This window comes from Macrosteles quadrilineatus, unplaced genomic scaffold (genome assembly GCF_028750875.1).
Source record: "Macrosteles quadrilineatus isolate MER2022 unplaced genomic scaffold, UCM_ALF_1.0 Scaffold_8__2_contigs__length_117827958, whole genome shotgun sequence".
NCBI lineage: Eukaryota > Metazoa > Arthropoda > Insecta > Hemiptera > Cicadellidae > Macrosteles > Macrosteles quadrilineatus.
The window spans coordinates 94,403,539-94,428,580 of record NW_026542601.1 but is presented as its reverse complement, the minus strand read 5'-3'; the positions used below and the strand labels follow the sequence as shown (position 1 = coordinate 94,428,580).

The following is a 25,042-nucleotide window of genomic DNA, read 5'->3' as shown; positions in this document are numbered from 1 at the left end:
TTTTCACAAACAAACAATTCAACACGAAAACACTCAACAACTACAACCATAGTGCGTTTGTCTTTGCAGTATGCACGTGAACTGATTCAAAATAGCTGCGTGCTCATCCACTGGTGGCGGCCACTGGTTGCTTCGTGTGAAAGCTCCCATTTAATTCAATGCCCCGCGACGAGTTGCCGCCACTGCAGTTGCCGGCGGTGGCCGACTAGCAGTTGCGCGAGAAGACACTGCTCGGCCACTGTGTAGTGGCGGGCAACTACAGTGGCTGTGTGTGAAAGGTCCCATTTAAAATAATGTTAAAGCTGTGGCGGGCAACCAGTGGCGGCCACCGGTGGCGGCCACCAGTGGCCTCGTGTGAAAGGGCCCTTATAGCTCAGTGGCTTGTATTCGTTCACACGGAGCAATTGTCTGTGCACGGAGCTTGTCCACTCGCCTACTCGCAGACGTGTAGAAAGACGCCGGCGAGTCGGCGAGTGCGCTTGTAGTCGTTCACACGATGCTTTTCCCCCCCGGCTTTTTCCACTCGCTCACAGTGTTTCCATTCGCGGGATTATTATCCCGAAAACGGGATTTTTAGACCTTGAGCGGGATTAAAACGGGATGCGGGATAAAACGGGATTTTCGGCTGTGACGATTATTTATATTTTTTTCTACTCAATTTTAGAGAAAAACTAACTCAAATTGTTTACATACTGTAGCAAAATATAATAGTGATGTTTAAACAACTTATAAAAGATTTAGTTGGGAGTATGTTTTATCTATGGTTGTACAAAGATTTTTAAAACCGAATTATATATAGAATAGATAGCGCATGTTATGCACGATACGATGAAACTTAGGCATTGTGGGATTATGCACTATGATATATTTGACAGTCTCGCAGTGTATAATCTTAGATGAAGTAATATAAATAATATGGTAGTAATAATATGGCGTTTATTTATTCTATTGTATAATCATCTTTGACTCCTCGTATCTGAGCTGACTGTACTTTATATAGTATGTCAACATATTCAATTTGAGGAATTCAGGGAATGGGTTAGGGTGAATCATTGGGAATGGAATGATGTTATGTCACTTTTGCCTTTTGTCACTTTTTAGAGGTTAGGTAAAGAAAGGCAAATGAAAATCATACAATAGAAGGATTTCCTATTATTTATTTCTACTTTTATTAAATTATTAAGGAATAGCATATGCAAATCATTTCCAGCGTAAGTAATTATTCTCAAGTTTTATAGTCCTATGTTGTACTGCTCTGAACTTAGTGATGGGATAACCGAATGGTTTCCATGACCGAATAATCAATCAGTTATTTTTTGCGTCAATCGGTTATTTTTAGTTGAATGAATCACCGAATCAATTTTAGTCATTATTCAGTATCACAAACCACAACTAATTTTTATCCTATGGGAAACTGAATGGCATTTAGTCTTTCAGCGTCAATCGGTGATTTTTAGTCGAACGAATCGCCAAATAAATTTTAGTTACCTGATTATGTGACAAACTAAATCAACTAAATAACTAAATCACCGAATCGCACGGTAAGACTAATTTAACCGAACCAGGATAAAATAACCGAATTAGTCTATTCAGCATCAATAGCCGATTGATTCGGTTATTTTCATTCGGTGATTCCCACCACTATCTGAACTTAGTCTAGGCCTAGTGGCGTGAGTAGAGTAGGCGACCTATAATAGGCCTGCGTTTTGCAACCAAGTCCGGCTGCACTTTACTTGACGTCCTACACTCATTCGATTGGTTTTTTCGATTCGATATTTTCATTCGATTCTTTCATTCGATATATCGTTTGGTTAGTTAGGTTAGGTTAACCTTACCTAACTAACCAAACGATATATCGAATGAAGCAATCGATTAATCGATATATCGATCGATATTTTCATTCGAATGAGTGTAGGACGTCAAGTAAAGTGCAGCCCCAAGTCCTTGTTTATTTATTAGGCTAAATAATCCCCATTTACAGATGAAAAATGTATTATCCTATAAAAAAAATGGGTACAGTTAACCAAAAGATTATCCATAGCCTACAAAAACAAAATGAGCTAAACAAGTTTTCAGATTTGGCTTATAACAGCATTTCTTCGATGCAAGTGTTTGACATAGGCGTAGGCTTAAACGTTTCATCAACTTTCTAGAAGGTTACATTTTTTAAAGGGAGAGGAGGGAAAATGCTTTTACGGACACTGGTAGCCACTGTACGGCCTGTAGTGTGAGACTCAAAGAATCTATCTCCTGAATCCTGAGTCTCCTGAATCTATCACAGACTACTTACTAAAAAGCCCCCTCTACTCTGTTGGACACAGACCTGGAATTGTTTCTCACATTACTTCAAGTCAGGCCATCATGTGACCTAAGCCCTCAGGGCTCTCACCGTTTTTGGCATTTAGATACTTTATGACCTACACCGCATCCCGGTCAAGGTCGAGCTTCTTGGCGCAGAGAATCTAGATGTAATGTGACACACAGGTCCAATTGTCCTCACCCTCCGTCATCATCGGTATGACCGGGTCCACTGACAGCAGTCCTACTAACTGTTGAGCCTCCAGGCGGGGCCTTTCCCAACGCTGGCAGTGGAAAAGGTATGTTCCACGTCATCTGAATGCCTGGGCAGTATCTGCAATCGGGTGACACGGCTTTGCCCATCCTGAACAGGTACGACCGGAAAAAGCCGTGACCCGTCAGAAATTGGGTGAGGTAGAAGTCCACCTCTCTGCACCGCCGATTAACCCGATTAACAGAAGGTTATGAAAACTCTGTGAACTGCAAAATAGAAGGTCAAAATATGGGTAACTTATAAGAATCCAATAAGTTAGTATGATCGACTATTAGTCCCGAAAGTAAGTAATTTTGGGGCACAACATCAAGCCCCCAAATAGAACTTTTGTGATGAGGAAGGCCGCTTTTAAATATGCAAGAGGTTCTAGGTTTTGTTAGGGCGCAAGGGAGAGTAGGCCTAACCTTAACTAACTAGGTTAAGGGGTGCACATTTATCTCTCGGGCCCTTAGCACATCAGATGCGAACCTTGGCTCTGGTGATGAGTAATAAACAACACGTTTCATCAAATTACGTTAATCTTCTTGGTTTTAATTAACAAAATATTATTCCATTGTCTCTTTCAAGTTTTTTCAGCGAACGATTTCCAACCTGAAGGTGAGTGAGCGTAGCGAACGAACTTCAACCAGGAAGTGATTGAGCCATGCGAATACTTATGAAGTTAAGCGGGGCAAAGCCCGCGGGTACAGCTAGTACTGAAATAAATGTGTTGATAGAGATGTTTCTGTTGGCAGATGTGACATGGATGATCAACACCAACAGCTGTTGCAGCAGCTGAAGACGACGGTGGAAGGACTGCTGATCAGTCAGGTGTCTAATGTGTGGCACGTTTATGGCGGACTCAACCGCCTGCACAACATCATGTGCAAGATCTTTAGACATGGCTGCAAAACTCTCAGCCAACAGGTCAGTGTGGTTATGGCAGAGTAGCTGAGTGGTTAGGTCTATATACTCCGTTCAAAAAATTTAGGCGGCTTTAGGCGAAGAAATCTCCTCCATGTCTTGATCCTGCCATTAAAACATAGACATAGCTCAACAGCTGAGATGTGGCAAAGGGGTAGCGGATTTTTATCCCCCTGGGCAAACGTGACGTCACAAACCAGGGGTTAAAATTCCGGCAGCAAACTTTTGAGTTTCGCGACATCAGCTCAATGGATTAAACGCGGAATTAAACATATATTTTAACGGTTATGAATTTAATCAGAACACATCAAAGTATAAAACCTAGAGTGTACGGCCCGGATTTTTACCCCCGGAATTTTACCCCCCGGTGTTTTATCCCCGGATTTTCCCCCCGGATTTTTATCCCCGGAATTCAACGCTCTGGCCAGATATATAAATTAGTGAGAATGATTAATTATCTTCATTCTGTTTTGATTTAATAGTAAACATTTTATTAGGCTATTAAGTAGACAATATTAATTTAATTGTAACATTAACTAATCAAACAGGTTTTTTATTTTAAATTTGAGATTCTAGTATTAGGATTCGATCTTTGAAGCCAACATTTGGTTAATATGACGTATAAACAATCAACTGAATGATAATTGTTTCGAACATCTCTTTACAAAATAAATAAATAAAGATAGGCTACTAAATAATTAAATGTTTACAATCAATTAAAAACAGAAATAAGAAAAGCAATCATTCAATTTCTAAAATCGACCAGGGGGTAAAATTCCGGGGGGTAAAAATCCGGGGGTAAAAATCCGGCCCGTACATCTTCAGTTGTCTAAACGCTAGTTATATGGACAGGGGGTAAAATTCCGGTTTTTATCGCCACCTAATCTAATTAATCACGCTCTGGCTATATTCATTAGACTTCCAAATCCGCGGGGGTAAAATTCCGGTCGCGAACAAACTTTTGGCCACTCAGGTTACTACGTCATAGTGACGTCAGCTTTGCCCAGGGGGTAAAATTCCAGGGGGATAAAATTCCGGCGACCAGTGGCAAAACCTCAATTAGCTGCATCATACATTAAGCAGAAAAAATGTTGGGGGGACTTCCCATCAAACCGCCTAAATATTGTGAACAGAGTATAGAGCTCGACTAGTGCAAAATAAATAGGCATGGGCACCCACAAGGGGGTGCAAGTACTTGTACCCCCCTGGCTAGAAAAAAAGAAATACATTTAATACCCATAATGCTTTGTAATCACTTTTATTAATCCAGAGTGGGTTTTAAGACATTTATAAAATTACGTTCATAATGGTAATTTCACAAAAAATATTTTAAATTGACATTTAAATCAAAAAAGTAGTTGACTCACAGATTAACCATACTTTTATACTTTACTAGCTGTAGCCTAACCCGTGGGCTTTGCCCCGTTTAACTTCTTAATTTTCAAGATGATCTCGTTCGCATGGCTCAATCACGTCCTGGTTGAAGTTCTCTGTGTTACCAAATAGTGTAAAAGTACGTTTTAAAACACTAGCCTATATTTTCAGAAATTTTCCTCAGATCCCCCAGATGTTGATTAGACCTATATATTGCACCCCCCTGTTCCAATCCTGCGGGCGCCCATGTAAATAGGTAATCCTAATTTCGTCTTAGACAACTAGTTTTGAAACATAAATTTAATTTTCAAGCCTCATTTTAAATTATTAGAATACATTGTTGTCGTCAATACTCAAATATTAAACATTTAGCTCATAAGGAACACATTAACATTATAAATAGCTAATCTCAATTATCCTAAACCAACCACCTCAAAGTCAAATAACTCTAAAAAGTACGGTAATGAAATTTACAATTATTCTTAGGCATTGAAAACTTTTAGACAAGGCCCTACTCATTTATAATTAAATAAATATTATGTAATGAGTACCGTACCGGTATATTTAAGTAAAAACACCGTTTCTGAAACATAAAAAAAAACGAAGCCCAAAAGCGTCTAGCAATATGGGCTGGGGGGGGGGGCTGGAGCCCCCCTATGAGACCCACGTTAACCACATTAACCAGATGGTGGGACCAAAGTGGAACAGGACCAATCGAGACGGGAAGAAGAAAGGAAGAGGGAAGAAATAGAGATAAATCGAGGCATTCGATTGGGTTGATTGATTGATTCTGTTGGGGTCCTGTTGCACGTTAGCCACTAATTGGCTTTTTGTGCTCCCCGATTGTTGCGTCAGAGTCCGTCAAACCAGAGTTGCTTAATGAACTTCAGCATCCTATCTATTAGCTCCTCCTGAGGAAGGTGTCTGCCCCTTGTCATTCATTGTTCCAAGAGTGCTACTCCTTACCTCGTTCAGAGCTGTACAGTCATAGAGTAGGTGATCTGCAGTCTCCTCGGACTGCCCACATTTCTTACTTGCAGTGTCTCCATTGTGAATCCTCAAGCGATTCAGGTGCAGTTTTAGGAAGCCATGGCCTGTGACCATTCCTGTGATCTGTCTAAGTTGCCTCCTGTCTAATCGTAGAGCATTAGAGGCGACTGATTGTGTTGGGTTAGGTTAAGTAGGCCTACCATTTGGATTTGGGGTACAATACCGGCAGCAGTAAATATGTTTAAACTTTGAAATCAGTTGAGTCCACAAAATAAAATTATTACAGGATAATTTTTACTTAGTACTATAGCTGAGCCAAATTTGAAATTTGTATTTTCATGCCCAACATTAAGCAATATTAAGCATCAAACTTTTAAAATTTTGAAAATTTTAAGATTTTGAAAATTTTTATTTTAAACCCTATACAAGTCCACAACTTGAAACTTTGAGAATTTGGAGTACACTATCAGATAAAAAAATAACAAACATATAGTCAATTGCCTTTATGTAAAAAGAAATTGTTAAAAATTAGTTTTTGTTAACATAGTTGTGTTCAACTTCAAACAGGTAATTAGACCTATTGAGTGCATAACTATATTACCATAGGAAAGTTTAGATCTTTCTGAAGAGATTGGTTTCTATTTTAATGTTCTAGGATTAGTAGAACCAGAGATATTTAATTTAACGCAGAGCCCTGAGATCGCTGAAAAGGGGCATTCGAGTAACAAAAAATAGCCGCCATACAGTAGAAAAATAAAATTAAAACTAAATAATTGTATTTTTATACTTCTAATCATATGTACTTTCAAGGATAAAAAAATGAAAAAATTAAAAATCTTGAAGCAACCAATTAATTTATTTCTGGACCACTTGATATGGATTGACCCAACTTAACTGTTTAAATAACAACATATTAATAATGATAAATAACTTAGTGAACATAATTCACTGTAATAAAGCAGTTACAGATTGATGGTGGAGCTATATGGAATTTTATAATTTAAAACCTTACTGACAAAAAGTAATTATTATCAGTTTATAATTTTTTTTTTTAGATCACTATCTTAGATCATGCAGAGTGCGTGAGTCACAGGTGATTTCAGGGCACAGGTGTGTTTGTATACAAAAGTGCGCTGAACTAGTTTTCATTGCGCAACAGTCAAGGTCATGTGTTTAATGTTATCAATACTGGTGTACAAGTTTGTTGTAGCTAGGTTCCAAAGTTCTTACCAGCTCCGAGTTCATTTATCTATTGACGCACTTGTTATCTTTCTAATAAATATTTTTTTGTGACATCATTCATCATGGACGATACAGTGAATCATCGGTTTTTCACGGTAGGTTCGGTAAAAATACTGGAGGAATTTTGTAGAAATTTAAAGCTTTCACCAAAAACGTCCAATTATTTTAACAGTGACTCATGAGAGCTATTTTAATATATGACCAATGTGAGGAGGTTCCCGTCCGTGTGGAATAAAACAATAGACTCCTAATTGAATAATTACTGGAAGTTATTTTTATCATAGAAAAATATCTATGTGTTAAGAGGCAGTTAATTTGTTACGTTTTACAAAGTTTCAAGTCAAATATTTTTTTCATAAACGCTGTGATTATTTAATGAATTAAACATATTTAGTGACACTTAAGTTTTGTTTCAAAACATTACTTATGTAATGTCTGAAGGTTAGGACATACATTTTCTAAATAGCATATCTTCCTTCGTCACAAATTTAAGTTAAAATAATAATAGTCACACTTTTTATAACATTTGAATTTTTTATTTAATTGTTTTTGACAATATAATAGGTTTACATACCTTTATTTTATCTATCCTGATTGACTAGTTTTGAAGCAACAGTTTCATTGTCAAGCCTCTTGCTTCATAAAATAATTGGAACATATTGTTGTTGTCAATAGACAAAAAATACAACCTTTAACATACACGAACTTGGATACAATTTATTAACATAAACGAATGCATGTCTGGCCACAAAACACACGGTTACAGACGAAGCATTGTACATTTTTTATTGCCCCGAAATCACTCACATAAGGGCAAATAGTGAATTATTGATCTGTTTTAACTGTGATGTAAGATACCACAAAGATAATAACACACATAATATATGAGTAACAAAGATGGTAAGCCTAAGTGAAAGTATGCTACCAGAAAAAGTTTTATACATAATAATTTATGTATTCCATTGTCCCATAAAATTTGTCATTTACATTATCATGTCCAATGACTCAGTCAGTGATAGTCGATATCTAATCTGGCAACAGTGATAGTGCATCTGTCATTTCTTCCCTCTATTATTTTTGTTGCTCCAAAGTTAAACATGGGAACGCCACCTAGGTGCGTATTTTAACCCAAATATGAGTGAAGGATGTGTGTAGAGAATGTGATGATCTGTGTAACGTTGTTACAGACTAATAAGCTGTTTCATTAGCCAGGATCATTTATTTAAAGCCCTCAATGATAAGGAACAGCTTGGTCCAGTTTATAACCTTCAAAAAGCTAGGCTACTGATTTTTCTCACGATTGATCCGGCAAACTTTTGACCCAGCCTGTAACTTCTGTAAACATTCTAGAAATGAAAAATGTCTATCATCATATCTACATAGAGTTTGTTCAAGATGTGAAGATGTTATTGTTACAGGGGGAGCCAGATGTGTGGATATTCATACAAGGATTGAGTTGGCTTCAACCCACCCTCGCTGCCTCCCCTACATTTGTATTGGACACAGCCAAGGGAGTTAAGGATAAGGCGGCCAACTGGCTGTACAAAAGGTGTGGTATGACTCTGAAATCTGTTAAAAGTAGTGTTTGAAATGTGTTGAATGTGTTTGATCTCTGAAATCAAATGCAAAAATACGAGAAATTAACTTCACCAAAAAGTAGTATACTGTATAGAGATTCATGCAATTTTATTTGGAAGGCATCAGTTGGACTTTGCAAGATATACCAAATACATGTAAAATAGATGATTCTGTGAATCATATCAAATTAGGGAAGATATTTAGATTCAATGCAAGTACAATATCCTCCTTTGTTCTAGTTATTTCCCAGCATGGGTATTAATTTACCAAACCCTCCACACCATCAAACTTCTCTTTCCTATCCATCCTCTTTTCTACCATCAACAACTCCATTCTCCTACGAATTCTCTTGTCTTACATTCTTTTTACATGTCCAAACCATCCAAGTCTTTCTTTTCTACTTTTCTGTTAAATCTTTCACCACTTCCCATCCGTTATGTTCATTTCTAACTGGATCAAACCTTGTTTTACACGCAGTAGCCCTGGGAAATTCCCTTTTCTACAGTTTGTATTCTATTTTAGTTTCTGGACATTCAAAACTTCCTCCCGTAAGTCACTATTGGCCTGTAATATACTATACCTGGATGATTTTGCCATTGTTGATACCCATCTATACTATTTTAGCCTACATTTTCAGATTTTGATAGAGCCCTGCTCCCGCCTCATCCTCCCATTACTTGACTACACACCTTATCTACTTAACTGCTCCTCCAACTTATATGGCTCATTACTCTCACAATTCCTTCTGACAACAATTACATCACCCTTCCCTCTACTTTGGTTACTTCCTCCTTTACTCTCAATGACTCCAGTTTTCCACTAACAAGTTCCTCTTTCAATTTCTATTGATCACCAGTATCTCACCCCTGCTGTTGTAGCCTGGAGAGTCACTCGCTGTCACAGAAGCTGTCTTGGTTGTTGTCTGATAAGGAACACCTGGCCAGCTGCTATGAACCCTCGGCCTTCCTGTGTCAGCCCAGGTACAGTGAGGCGACTCTCATCTGTCTCAGGGCTGTGGAGGAGAATCAGCTGTCTCTGCTGACTGACATTGACCCTAGTCTGGTGAGTCAGCCTCGGGCATCATTAATTGAGAGGAGAAAATGGTGTCTGAGTCTAGAATACTTGGAATTGAACCAGTGTCTTGGGCAGGCGAGAATTTTAACTCAATTATTAACCAGACGATTGATTTTGTAACTTTGTACCCATAGTTTTTCTATCAGTTTTCATCCAGTCTCCAGTCCTAGCTTAATAGTGCTGCCTTAGGCAGGGTTCACTTGAGCGACACATCAAGCTGACTGGCATTCCTCACGACTCGGCGACACACAAGTTCCACCGACTCGTGACGTAAATGAATGTGCATCGATAAACAATGTTTTTGATAAGTCGATGTTTTGCTGTCAATATTTTATGTTCCTTGAACGGCTCCATTTGATCCTGTGGTCCGCTACCTAGTCCTGCTTACCTAGTCAGCTAAATAAGTTGCTTGTGTGAACCGTGTCTTAGTTTAAAACTGCTAACTAGCTGACTTGTTAGTGGAATTGAATGTTGTAAGAATAGTTTTGGAACGATATATGGGTGTACAAATTTCACAATTGCATTACCGAGCATTTTTAGTTTCACTTACCATTCCCCCTCCCACTTTACCTTTTTCAATAACATTTAATGACTGAAGGTGTTTATTGCTGGCTTTTACAGCCGAATCCAAATCAAATTTTGTAAGTACAAGTATTTGTCTACTGCACTCATAAAAAATTAATAATAATATAGACTAGGGTTTAAATATTTTTCTTTGGCTCGATAAGGAGGCGTTTTTAAAATATCTACTCTTCTTATCAGAATATCTGCTACATACATAATAAAGAAGGATTGTTCAGAGGTTATCTCCAGTGCAACTCATGGTTCAATTGATATTGTGTTAAGGCGTAGTACTCTGATAATCTGAACTTGCTTGTCACCGCTACAATTAGACCATCAGTACACCAGTACAAAACAATGTAACACTTTCTGTATGGTACTGTCAAAAAATATGGGGATTTGTTTTTTTTGTCCTACAGGTTGGCGTGTGTTAACACTCAAAAAATGTTAAACAACTCCAGTCAACGCACAGATTTCCTGTCCTTATAAACTCTTTTCCGATGATTCATTCAGTAAAAATAATTGTGGATTTCTCTTTAGGGTAGCAACAATTACTGCCCTCAATTATTTAATTACAATTATTTAATTGTTTGAAACCACTGTGCTTGAGCTTTGTTCTCCTCCCTCAAAAATAAAAAAAAACTCACAATTAATTTGTTTGTGAATATTGCTTGAAGCAGTTGCATTTGTAAGAATCTCCCAAAAAAGTTTATTTTGTTCCCTAGATTTAAACCATAATTATTTTTGTACAAATTTATTTAAAGCTACTAAATCATATTTTAATAGGAACAATTCAATTCTTGCATTAAAATAGGTCATGTTATATATTTATACATTTAGACATATACATTTAGAAAATAGTTTAAACATAACAAACCTTATCAGTAAGTTCCGGTCGCTAGTCTTGGGTAACACGATGTCACTGAGCCAAGTCGTGTCTCGTTGTATCTCTGTCTACAAATGTAGTTTACCATCACAGCTGTCAAACAGTGCAAAGTCCACCATGTTGAACCCCCTTGACCGCACTTTGTGATGAGTTTCTGTCATTCCCGAGGCTACTGCCTGATAACTTGTCACTTGAGACCATCGACTGTACATTCACACAGTGGCCTCAGACAGAGATAAGCGTTGGGAAACCTTCATTCAACAAACAGCTGTACAGCTTAGTCAGTGGCCGAGTGCTCCGTTGCACTCAACTGTCTGTGTGTTGCACTCGAGTACAGAATGCTGTTGGAGATATACACCGGTGTTGATATTGCAAGTTTGCTCTTATCTGATAAAGAACTGTCTGATCAAGATGAGGTTGGTTGAAATTTTTTTTTACAATTGGGTCAATATTTTTATTTACAATGAAAACATTTTAGTATTTATATTTTTAGTTTAAAATAAATTATCTTAAATATTGACTGTGGTACATAGTTTACTTCTATAGTTTGCTTCTAAAACATATTTTTACTATCAAGCTGTTTTATTTTTTTTTTTTCTTATTTTAAATTCTCATTGGATACCTATGCACAAACAGGTACTTGATTTTATTTTAATGAATGAACAAGTCTTGTTAATGTAACTGTTTGTTATACTTATTGTTCTTTATGCTTGTTCTCTAAAAATAACAGATAATTTTTCTTTCCTAGTCATGAAAAAAATCTTGTAGCCTTATATTATGACAAGTCTTGTAACTTGTGTTAACATGTTTTGCTATGTTTATAAAATGCACACTTAAGTAAACTGTTACTTTCAGTCCATAATTTTCAGTCTTGTTTTAATATATTTTAGTTTAATTTTAATTAAAAAACCAAAAAAAGTGTATGAATTGGTTGAATAAATAGCATCTTTGTTCAAAAATGACACATTTTTAATGTAAAAATCTTATCATGATTTTACAATCTGATTTTGAAAAATAAACCTCATAAGATTTGTTTGCTCAGACAAAATGTTTACAACAATGTAACCCGAGTCAGTAAATAAATTCATGTACAAATCAATTATTATCCTACCTACATAAAGTATATCAAGTATTTTCCTGCAACTTAAACTGCTGGTACATTACTCTGAAAACAATTTCATTGAGTGATTTCAACTCAAAGACTTGAAAAATGAACGCCTCTATGGAAAAATTGTCTCTTTGAACCTTACTAAGCTCAACCCTAAATCAAGATTTATTGTAACCCATTTAGCAAAGTAAAAAAGTTACGATTTAAGCATTCAAATTTTAATTATAATTACTAGGCCCATTATTGTTATTATCATTTGAGATGGGAACGTTTCCTATGTGCATATCTTCCTCACAGAAAAGTAGACACAGTTTATATAACAGTCTTTGCTCATGTTTTTATTGTTTTAAATTTAAAAGTATACTAACTTGTAGCTTGCGTTTTGCTAATAGTTTGTTTTTGATCTCATTCATGTGTTTTTCAGTTTCTGTCCAAGTGGAAAGCTCACCGCCGATGTTCGTCTTTCCCCGATGCGATGCAGAGAGCGGCAAAACTCAAACACAAACTCGTCCCCCCTGACACAGAGTTGGCAGCCATCACTCCCCCCACTCCTGCACCTATATCCGCCACTGTAGAGTCTACGCTGAGCACATCGGAGGTCAAGGAGAAACGTGACTCTCCTGTCCTGCGAGCATGGCGAAGTCTTCCTAGTCTTCTAGAGGCGATCGGGAAGAAAACAGAAGAGCGAGAGAGACAACCTAAAAGCGCACCTGTATCCAGAAGACCTTGTACTCTCCCATCATCCCCAGCTATCCATCGAGTACAGCCCTCCCCAAAACCGCCAGAACAGAAAACACTGTCTCCGAGTGTTCTGAAAATAGACTATAAACAGTTACAGAAAGAAAGCACAGTTAAGAAAGGAATTTTGAAGAAATCGAAGAGCAACACAAATGAACTCATTGTTATGAAAGACGTGTCAAGAAGTGAACCGATAAAAATCAAATTGAGCAAACATAACGAAGTGAATATTTCCTTAAGTAGTAATGGTAGTTCGGACATTCTAGAACGACGGAGAAGTCACAAGAGCATACATGAAATCACCAACAGTATCTATGAAGAGACTGATAGTTCGTATGTGGACAGTTCGTCGCAGAACAGTTTCTCACATAGAGTGAGACTCAAAGGTGGAGTGAGATGTGGTATAAAGAACAGCAGGAGGAAGAGTTTCATGGAGTCTGGAGGTAACAGTGTTCAGCCGATGTCCACTGGTTACTTCCCCAGACCTACGCAGGGTCAGAGCCTGGCCAGCTTCTTGTCCTCAGGTCAGTTTGCAGGAGCCAAAGCTGAGCTGGACAGGGAAAACGCACATTTTGCCATCTCCGAGGCCATGATTGCCGCTATTGAACAGGTACTTAGGTTTCTCCCTTAATCTATTCCTCTAATGGATAATACTTAACTCGCATTCCAATAAGGGTACCCTGATCTTATCATCAATTTGATCAAATAACATAAAAGTTATTAGTATCTTCCCAAAAGGCAAAAAAAATATAATTAGCATTAGCAACACAAAATTTATTTACGTTTCCCACCACAAAAATTGTAAAAATTGTTAGTTGTTGTTTTTAGTACTAACTATTAAGATGTTCTTCAAAAAAGAGATGAAACTGTTAACATAGTAATAATAACTCTTATGACGTCCTGGAAATATTTTATTCATTGTGACCATATTTTGTAACTTGCGCAATAGCTATTATTATTTTTACACTTATTTATTACTCATTAAACAATGCTAAATGTTAACAAGTTTTGATAATTTCACTCTATTCATCACAGTTAGATAAATTATTAGCGTACCTAGTATTATTGATTTTAAAAGTAAACTGGAAATACATCATGTCAAAATAACTATTATAACTATTAGGGAGATTTTATTGTTATAACTCAATATAGGTAACTTATTAAATGAGTCGTGCTTGAAACTATATTTGGTTGAACTAAAACTCAAAAATTCAAAGTTGGGTTTAAAAGAATTAATAGGTATTCATATGAAATAGATATGGTGGAGAGAACGTAAATGGTTTCAAGGAAATAGAACAAACTCGTTCGATAGTTCATCCTTGATAAGGCATTATTGTTAGTGTTCTATTGCTGTTGATAAAAAAACACATTCTTCCTCGGATTTTATTTTAGTTTGTTTTAATATACAGAATTAAATCCATTTATTTTGTCTGAAATTTAGTTGATGCCACTAGTTTATGTGAGTTTTTTTGCCTCTACGTTTACGTTTCAGAAGTAACAATAAATTGTCTCCCTGTGTATGAGAATTTATCTTGATGTAATAATCCTCAGCTTGGATTGGAATAAGAGGTTAATAAACTGGAATCTTATAATTAAGTATGCGAGCTGTGCTAGACATTGAAGAAACCTTTTAAGATTAACTTAGTCAAATTAAATACACAATCGGAGAAAACTCTGAAGAGAATTATGATATATTTAAATATGTGCTGATCAATGACTTAGTTAATCAAGTTTTAAAATTCTATTCAAACTTAGGCTGGAAAGTGTAATCTACAATTAAAATAAATAGGTAACTTTAAAAATGTTTTCCTCAATAATTATTGATAGTTTATAACAGAACATATTTTTGTACTAATCACTTTTATAGTAATACAAACAGTTATTACTTTATTAATTTTTTTAATCGATAGATACATCAGTCATAATATACTGATGGAATGGTAATCTTTTAGGTGAAGTTTAACATGTGGGCAAAAGTAGCAGAAGACACGATTGAGGAAAGCGATGAAGAAATCAATAATTTGAAGCAGCGAATCAGATTGCGGCGAAGGCAGAAACAGGAGGAGAGGAGGAGGAATGTTTTAGGTCTGTCGCTACTGAGCGATGGCAAGACTGACAGTAAGTGCTAGCTAATCCAGTTATTTGCTTTAGTCCAGTACTGTATCTGTTTGACTGCATGAAGTGTCAACTTGTTTTTTTGATTATTATTTTTTCTAAACCAATGTCATGTTTACGATTTTCTCTCAACGGTTTCTTCCATGTAGCCTAAAACGAAATAACCTAATTTCACATGTTATCAGAAAGGCATTTTTCACAATAGCAATTGTTACACTAAATATTTTTTCCTTGTACAGTACTTAACAAAAATTAATAATTTAATTTGTTGATTTGTCAATAAGCTTGTCTTTTTCAATGATTGGTTTATGTATTTATTAGCTTAGTTATTTCTTCTCTGAACTGTTTCTTTTAAATGCTGACTATTTTTTAACTGTTTTACTTACAAGGAAAGTAATATTTTTTTTAAATTGCATTTGGTCTATAAAACTACAAATTTTTAATCAAACATTTTTTTTATATTAATTGTTTTATTACATGTTTAGTGAACGTAACTGTACAAATCCAAACTATAACACGGTTTCATGTTACGATAATTAAAGGTTGACCTTAATTGATAGAAGTGTAATTTAAACACTTAAATAATAGTTTCTATCACCTGAACTATTACCACAGTTTAATGGTTACTTAAGGTCTGACCTTGATCAAATGAATGCCAAATGATATTTTGTAACCAATTGTAAGCAGCGCAGTTACTCTTATCTCTTATCAATGTCGGTTCACACCATCTTGACCTTTAGTTAAGATTAATCACCCTCCCAAGTCACTGATATGATTTATAGTTTTAGAGGTCAGTTATTTTCATTGTGTTAATTGTTTTTTTTAGTTATGTTTTGTTTACATTTTTTCTATTCATATGCTGCCCAGTAGTTGTTTGTGATTTATTTTGAACCAGTTTTGAATTTTTTAATGATTCATAACTTAGTTTTCACCACACTCTAATGTTTTTGGCTATATTACATACACATTAATTGGTGGCTGAAAGTTACGTTTTGCTGGCCATGCCAGCTGTCATCGTAATTTGGGGACCGAGCAGGTTTTTACATCCCGGGGCCGCAAAATCAGCTGTCCTCTTGCATATTAATTACACAAACAGTATCCATAGCATTGAAATAGAATTGTTTTATTTTCACCGTTGCCTAGCAACTGTTTATTATTATTTTTGCCGATTCCTGAAATTACTTCTTCACATAACCTTAAAGTTATGTTGACTATTAGCGAATTTCCCTATAGGGAAGTAGCTATTACCGTAGGTCTCATGGTAAGACTTAGGCCCGGGACCGATTTACTTTTTCATTTTGATGTCCTCAGAGGCCAAAAACACCATTCGTTCAAATTTTTATATATGTATATATATATATATATATATATGTGTGTCCGTGAACACGATAACTTGAGTAATTTTTGTCCGATTTTGATGAAATTTGGTTTGAAGGTGTAAGGCGGGATAAACTTGAATGAGTTCGCGATCCAGCATGATCGGTCCATGGGAACAGGGTTTTATGGGGTAAAAATTGGTTTTTCTCACTTCTTACCCTCAAAACACAAAATTTCCCAATTTTTCTCCAAACATTCTTAAAGAGCTTAAAAAAACAAACAATTCAGTATATCAAAGTGTTTTTGTACGGTTATTGGTTACGGAGAAAACTAAAAAAATTGTAAATTTAAAATTCCCATGTTATTCTTATGGAGAATATTGTATAATGTTGTAGTTTGCTTGTTTATGGATATCTTTTGATCAAACTTGGCAAATATATTCATTTTATACTAAGCAATAATTATTTTACTTAAAACACACACTTTATTAGTTTCCTTGTAGCAGCAAACCTAGGTACTCGTTAAACCTAATGTTATTTAAATAGATGAATTGAAAATCAATTCAGCCAAATGGAAATTCGCTTAGACGACAGGTTTGCTGCGGCGGGGGTATAAGTTTTAATTATTATTATTGTGAATAGTAGTAGTGTGGTGAAAAATAGTGTTCGTACCACGGACCGAAAATGTTTTTGCAGCTCTCAATCGATTTAAAAACTATCTCGAGCCGGCAAAACCTCGTTTTCGGCAATAGGTACGAAATATACTATTTTGTATCTCAATTTTTATTTATGTAACATTTGTGTACGGTACTGTAAAAACGTGAATGTATTTAATCCAACACAGTGTGTTTCTTCACATACTTGTCTTAAAGCCTATAATTGGCCTCAGTAAATTTAAAATTTAAATTGAGGGTTTTATAAATGTAATTGACTAAATTTTACTTAATTATCCTAGCTTAATTGCTTCTAAGTTTAAAAAAATCATATACAATTGAAATAGGCCTATATTTTGTAAGTTTACAATAATTAAAACTTGAATATTGAAATAAATGTAAATAACTATTTACTCTATTTGGGTACCTAATACTTGAGTTAAAAACAAATTAACTATAGGTAGTTTAAAAAATTACATTTTTTTTAAGTTCTGTAATATTGCATTATTTATGCACTAAAATCTTACGTAGAAACTGATTAATTATATGGAAACTCTGGTTGGATTTTTATACAAGCTCAAATCCAATTATTTCTTTACATATTCTAACTTCATAGTCAGTTTGGTAATATTACTGATATTTCATAAAAGTTATATCATGAAAGTTTTAAAATACAAAAAGTCCATTGTCTTTAAAAATCCTAAGCTCCTCCATATCTTAAGTTTATATTCAACACTTGTAGGGAATCACATGATTAATTATCTATTATTGATATGAGAGTATTTACCCCACAGTTCATTGGGTCAGTTTCATACGACGTTCACAATAATTGATTTTATTAATATTTACACTGCCTTTTTCCATAGTTTGGATATTATAAGGGTAAATATGTACAAATTGGTCAATGTTGCTGGTTTACATCCACATGCCCAACCAAACAGTCTAGTTGTAGTCGGAGAAAAATGTTGACTAAATGGAATGTATAAGAATTGTACAACATGCTGTACATGATTTTTGTCATCAACCACCAGAGTGATAGTGTGAATGTGTATGTTAGGGATTACGATTTTGTCACTTCAGTTTGTAATAATTATTTTTCAAATTTTAAAACATGCTTGAAAATCATTGTTTAGTTTATGTTTAGATTTACAAGGTAAACTAATAATCATCTCAATAAATAAGTATTTTTATTTTTATTTCATTTACAAGTATCATAAAATTCATCAGGCTCTTGGTTAATTTTTTGCGGGGTTTGTTGAATGAATAAATACATAGTTTATTCCAAAAACAGTGACTACAGAATTCAGTTGTGCTTATTCTTATTCAATACAGAGTAAGACAAAGTCATACACTAAAATTACACTTTTGTTTTAATTTACCTAAAGATTCAACAAAAACATAGGAAACTTCATGGATGATTATTATTTGCATATAAAGTGTGTAATGTTACAATTAGGTTTTTCAGTCATTGATCCCCTCTCTTCAATTTTCTTGCTGTCTTGAATCCAGTTAATAATTGTTGTCCTTTTAGCGAATTTCCCATTAAGGAATAAGCTATTACCGTAGTACTCATGGTAAGACCTGGACCCGGGACCGATTAACTTTTTTGTTTTAAGGTCCCTAGAGGCCAAAAACACCATCCGTTCAAATTCATATATATATATATATTTATATATTTTAATTCACGTAATAGGGCTGCTGATAAATTAAATTATTGTGGTAAATAAGTACAACTGAGCACCCTGAATATTATATATATATATATATTTATATATATATATATATTTATATATATATATATATTTATATATATATATATATATATATGTGTGTGTGTGTCCGTTAGCACGATAACTTGAGCAAAAATGATCCGATTTTGATGAAATTTGGTATAAACGTGTAAACCTACATTTATTCGAACGAGTTCGCGAACCAGCATGATCGGACTATGGGAACGGGGGTTTATGGGGGGTTTTATGGGGTAAAAATAGGTTTTTCCCATTTTTGACACTAAAAACACAAAATTTCACAATTTCTTTTCAAACCATTTTGTAGAGCTTAAAAACAAATAATTTAGTACAGTAGACTCTCCCTCATCAGGACCAATGTGGCGGACGTCCGGTCCGGATTACGAAAAATCCGGACTATCGAGAGTCGAGCAAATACACAGTACTGTATATAGACGTTTTTTCAATTTTGTTCCAGGTCCACAGTAATGATAGCCGGGCATATGCACTTCCACCATCGGCCAAATTTTGTTCCAGGTCCACAGTAATGATAGCCCAGGCATATGCACTTCCACCGGTAATAATTTTTACCGCCGTGTTATCCGAGTTTTTTCATTATTCGAGGTAGTCTATTGTACTGAGCCACTAAAAAAATCACTATTGCCGATCCGGACTACCGGGAGTACGGACAAGGCCGATCCGGATGAGCGAGAGTCTACTGTATATTGAAGCGTTATTGTGCGCCTAATGGTTACGGAAAAAATTCCAAAAAATTGTAAATTTAAAATTCCCATGTTATTCTTATGGAGAATAAGTCAACTGTTGTAGTTTGCTTGTTTATGAACATATTTTGATAGAATATGTAAAATACATTCATTTCTTACTAAACTATGAACATTTTACGACAAAAAACACCTTTTTACCCTCCCTGTTGCAGCAAACCTAAGTACTCGTTAAACTAATTCTATTTAAATAGGGAATAAATGGGATATTTTTCAGGAGGCATTTTAGTGTAAATCCAATCAGGCAAATGGAAATTCGCCTAGTCTGCAGGTTTGCTGCAGCGGGGGTATTTAGGAGAACAAGGCTTTTCTCTAGGTTACTACTGTATATTAAATAATAAGTTAAACTTAGACATTGATTTATATTTGTTATACAGCCACAACCACAGAAAGTGTTTCTCCACTTTCCACATCTCCTGGAGGTTCGTCTGACAGTATCTCAACAGATGGTGTAGATGACCTTGAGATAGACGATAACACCAGTAACCTCAACAAGCTTAACCAGTCTGGTAAGGGTTGAGTTATATCAACTGTTTACAAAATGTCCAGGATGTCTTGTGTTATAAATATGTAATGTACTACTCCATTACTAATTAGCAATATAACGAAAATTTAAATTGCATCATTGTATGAGATCAAAACATTTTTGTTTGTATATATTTCATGTTTAAGTGAAACCAACCAGTAGAAGTAGACTTCCCATCCCATTGTAAATTTTGAAGCTCGTTTTTTATGTCCAGTTCATGTCTGGTGACACTGAATGCTAGTGTTGACAAAATTTTATTTCTATTAATTTAGAGTTGATTTCGTTTTGCGCTTTGCTGTTTGGTTACATAACTAGAGGACAAGTTATTGTTTATGATTAGATCGTTTTATTTGGCTAAACGGGGTTTTAAATGACTGAAATAACCAGAAAAAAATTGGAAATAAATCACGACCTCTAACAATAAAATTGGCTTCAGCAGTTCCTTAAGGATGGGAAATATACTTTTAAGAGATTATGTTTTATCTATTGTGAAACCTTAGATTATTAAGATTAGCCTAGTTGATATCTAGTTGTTGTATTAAGATTAAGTTGTAGCCAGCTTTAGAATGAAAATTACTGTAGTTGAATTGATCCACTGATACAGTTTCAGGGTGTCTACCAGTCGGGAATTCCAGGAAAGTCAGGGATTTTAAAAAGTTGTGAAAAGCAATAAATTTCAGCCGAAGGTCCAAATAATCTAACCCTTAAAAATTTATCGGAAAATTATCGGGAATAATGTATTCCCGATCATCGGGACGGTATTACGTTTAGTACGAGATTTTCTTTGGACATTATTCGTTGTGATCGTTGGCGATTTTGCCGCGTCGTGAGTGACAATGATGATGTCTCCTTGATTGAGAGAGATGTAAACGATGATTGCGCGACCCCAGGAGATGAAGTTATTTCGGTGATCGCGAAGATCTTCAAGCTTGCACTGTGACCGCAAGACAAGTCAGAGATGGCGCCGTTAATGCGGGACATGTTGACAATAGTGCCATGAGCGCAGTACATGTTGACGATGGTGCCATGATCAAGAGACATGTTGACAATGGTGTTGTGACCACGGGACATGTTGACGATGGTGCAGTGACCGCCAGACATGTTGACGATATTGCCGTGACAGCGGGACATATTGACGATCGTGTCGTGGCCGTGGGACATGTTTATGTTGGTGATGTGACCGCAGGACATGTTGACGATGGTGCCGTGACCACAGGACATGTTGACAATGGTGCCGTGAACGCGGGACATGTTGATGATGGCGTTGTGACTACAAGATGGATAAGGTGTAGTAACATGGAGAATGGACTGAGGTTGTGGTCGGGATTTTTTTTAAATGGTAACGAAAAGTCGGGAATTTCATTTGAGAAATCTGGTAGACACCCTGAGTTTCCTGCTGTCTATCACTGATTTCTATCACATACACTGACTTAATCCAAGACAAACCGACCACAGAACTTGCTGTGAGCTACAGCTTTTTTTCATGTCCATCAATTATCAAAACTTAAGAGAGAAAATATAATTTTGATAGCAGTTTACGACAATGGTGATAAGGATGATCACAATAGCTATAATGATGATGAAGGTGGTTTGGTAAAATACAATTAATTCAAATTGACTCCATAGGGTTGTCAGTGTCGCTGGCATCTCTTTTCTCCGAGGCAGAGTTGTCTCGTCCACCGCAACGTGACAGTGATGTAATGTCAGGGACTGGGGTGACAGCTGAGGGTGTCGCGTTGGCACTATTGAGGCGATTCAGTGACAAACAGCTACCTCGCGCATCAGACATAGAGTGGCTAGTCAGCGAACAGGATGCTTGTGGCCAGCGAGTGAGTAGAAATACATTTTTGAAGGAATGGGAGAGTTTTCTTGAGGTTAAAAGAAATATTTTGAATTTCAAATGTTTTGCATTTTTTTTTCGAAATCCAAAATCTGCTTAACATTTTTCAATGAAACACCTACTTTGTTTTTAGAAAATCTTTGAAGATTCCTCTGCATCAACTGATTCTTTTATCTCCTGGATCTCTGAATATTACAGGTCAAACTAATATTTATTTTTTGAGCTTTTCCTCCAAACATATTTTTTTTTAATAAACCCCTTAAATTAGACACAAATACAAACGCTACACTGTATTTCCAGATATCCTAAGCTGATTAAAGCCATTAAACTGGTGTTGTGCTTGTTTAATTTGATTCTTAAGGCTCTTGTAACGTTTTAGTTTAGCCTGATTTACTCTTTGGAAGTTGTATTGTTGCCAGACCTGTTTTTATTTTGTTTCATGGGAAGAATAAATCAAAATATCGAATAATATTTATCCAATTTAAGTGTGTGCGATTGTACCCAAATTTCCTCAAAATGAATGTTGTTTAAAAATCCTTTTAGTTGTTTGATATTTTTAACCCTATCTTAACAAAACATTATTTCTAGTATGCATATACACTATTAACTCTTTGAGCTCCACTGTCCAATATATTGCATAACCAAAATTCCACTTACAAGTATCTAACTCATCCAAAACCACTTTAAGTTATAGGTGATAGGAGCTACAACCTAGAAGTCAAGTTTAAAAATGCTACATTTTGGTTTTTGGTTAGCCACTGCGGTTATTGCGGTAGTAAGCTAGGTCTGATTAATGGTCAAGCGGACCAACACGTTGTCTTTTCATCCAGAAGATAGCACTGTATATTGGGGGTAGTAATCCCGTCTTGGTCAGATCTGGTGTGCAAATCTATGGTAAAAAGTTAACAGGATCGGTAAATTCATTGTGATTTGCACAGTTGCACCTAAAATCAGGCATGTTTCTTATCTTATGTTTTGTGGTGTCCACCAGAAACCTGTTAACTTTTTTTTAATTTTATGTCCATAAGATAAGGAATAAAATAATATAGGTTCAACAAATCTATATAATACGTGAAGCCGTTTTTTGTTAACGCAACTCCTCCCTTATTTGTTGACCAATTTTAATGTTTAAGGTGTCAAAAGATTCGTCTCAATATGTAGTTTTGCAATAAGGTTTTAGAATTTTAAAATTCCTCCTCTTAATGTCGTGAGGCCCTCTCAAAGGTTGGGTTTTCCTCATAAGAAATACATAGAACAAATTTAAAAACAAAAAAAACAGCTGTTTCTAAAAAGAAACTCATTAGATTTTTGGTAGTAAATATGCTTGTAATATTCAGTAGGTTAAGACCAAGTTAAACAGTTAATCAGTTTTGTTGGAAGAACAGAAAATGCCTCAAGTTCAAAGAAGAAATATTAAAAACGGGAGGAGGAGACAATTAATAATAAGATATCTTTATGCGTATGAGAAGAGTAGAAAAAGAGAGGTGTGGTCTAACAGATACCCATCCAAATACACATTCACTTGGTGAGAAGAGTAATATTTGCCAGTTCTGCTATGCAACTTACTTTGGAAGTGAAAAAATTTACGAAGCACATAGTGTTGTCACGGGTAAGGTAAACTTGCCTAATGTCAGATCAAATGAATGCATGCAAGAAATGTTTACTTCTGACACTGATAGATCAAGATATTTAAATACATTTAGTATAAACTATGTTTATGATGAGTTAAAGTAGGAAGATTATACCAAATCTTGACGGACCTTATGTTTTTGTTGTAAACTTTTGTATTACTCGCTCTTCTTCAATTGAGAAAAAACGCAAATGGATTGTTTACTTCTAGGTTATGTTGCCAGTTCCTCGGACAAACTTTTACAAAGTTTTTTTACTGAATTCACCAACAAAATCCAGACATTTCAAGTCAAAAATAAGAAGTTTCAAAAACTCATTTACTATTGAAAGTTTTAGTGGCAATATAAGTGACCAAACATAAATGAAGGAATTAGTGTTTATGTATTCAACGATCGAGTAGTTACGGTCAAGTTTATTTTTATGATTCAGGGGGAGGCAAATAATATACGCTGTTCAAAAAGAGAAAATGAAAATTGCTATCCAAATCTTTTAGCTATAAGAGTTATCCAACATATTTCAACAAATGAATCCATACTTTCAAAACTTTGGTACAGGTATTGAGAGAAACTCCACTGATCAGAACAACAAGAGAATGTTCTGCTGCGGGACATATACCTACTGTGACTGACAGACAACACGTTAAAATACGTTAACCAACTTTCAATGGTGTTTGCTGCTTTAGCCTATTCAAAGCAGATTATGGTTGTCCAGTTGGTAACCCAGATTTTGTGGGTAAAAAATGGAGCACATGAAATGGTTGATATCACCCCACTTTTCATCATTCTCTACGGAGAAAATTCGTTTCTTAGGGGATGTCTCAAATCAAAGAAATAAAATGACCCAAATTAAATTACTTGACACAGCTTATCAGTAAGGTAACGGTTTTCTTCAATTCTCAATGCTGGAAAAACTTTGTTGCAACATGTTAACTCGAATTGAAGCAGATCGTTTAGCATTCATTAGAAGTTATCAGTTAAAACTGAGAGCAGAAATAATGTAAGTGAGCCTTGACGACGCAAATAGAGATATTTAAAATTAGTTTCTAACAAGTGTTTAAACAACTTTAAGATGTAACTAGAATTACTCGAATTTAAGCATAACGTTTTCCTCGGCGTTATGTTTCATACTATGCGGCTCATTGAGCCGCACGGGTTCTCTAGTAATCCTTAGAATTTAAGTTTCAAATGTTTGGCAAATAAACACTCTTTGTTATTTAAGTATCGGTTTGTTTGTGTGCACAGCTGTTGCCACTGCCCACAAGTGTGCCAGTAAGTCCAGACGAGGCTGAGGATCAGGATATGAGGAAAGCGACCCCACTGCGGGGAACTGTGGAGTGGGCCCCGCCTCGGCCACAGATCATCTTTACCGCCCACCCCCCTCCAGAGTGAGTAAACATCACAGGTTAAACATTTTATGTTATAGCTAAGA

The 25,042-nt window shown here is 35.6% G+C and overlaps 2 protein-coding genes across 4 annotated transcripts in view; one reads left to right on the top strand and one right to left on the bottom strand.

Annotated features, from left to right (window-relative positions):
• LOC128999740 (probable ATP-dependent RNA helicase DHX35) overlaps window positions 1–11,354 on the bottom strand; it is a 28,713-nt gene extending 17,359 nt beyond the window's left edge. Inside the window, exon 1 of the mRNA XM_054426399.1 lies at window positions 11,172–11,354. The gene's annotated coding sequence lies outside the window, so the exon portion shown is untranslated. The remainder of the gene's footprint in view (window positions 1–11,171) is intronic.
• LOC128999739 (run domain Beclin-1-interacting and cysteine-rich domain-containing protein-like) overlaps window positions 1,104–25,042 on the top strand; it is a 30,117-nt gene continuing 6,178 nt past the window's right edge. For 2 of the 3 annotated variants that reach the window (XM_054426396.1, XM_054426395.1), the window contains exons 1-9: window positions 1,104–1,211; window positions 3,307–3,478; window positions 8,500–8,630; window positions 9,538–9,721; window positions 12,713–13,636; window positions 14,979–15,144; window positions 19,997–20,128; window positions 21,772–21,974; window positions 24,856–24,998. In XM_054426396.1, the coding sequence (XP_054282371.1) occupies window positions 3,314–3,478; window positions 8,500–8,630; window positions 9,538–9,721; window positions 12,713–13,636; window positions 14,979–15,144; window positions 19,997–20,128; window positions 21,772–21,974; window positions 24,856–24,998 (2,048 nt within the window). In that variant the 5' untranslated portion in view covers window positions 1,104–1,211; window positions 3,307–3,313. Of the gene's footprint in view, window positions 1,212–3,306; window positions 3,479–8,499; window positions 8,631–9,537; window positions 9,722–11,468; window positions 11,597–12,712; window positions 13,637–14,978; window positions 15,145–19,996; window positions 20,129–21,771; window positions 21,975–24,855; window positions 24,999–25,042 lie in introns of those variants that run through there. The other variant, XM_054426397.1, reaches the window with a different exon arrangement.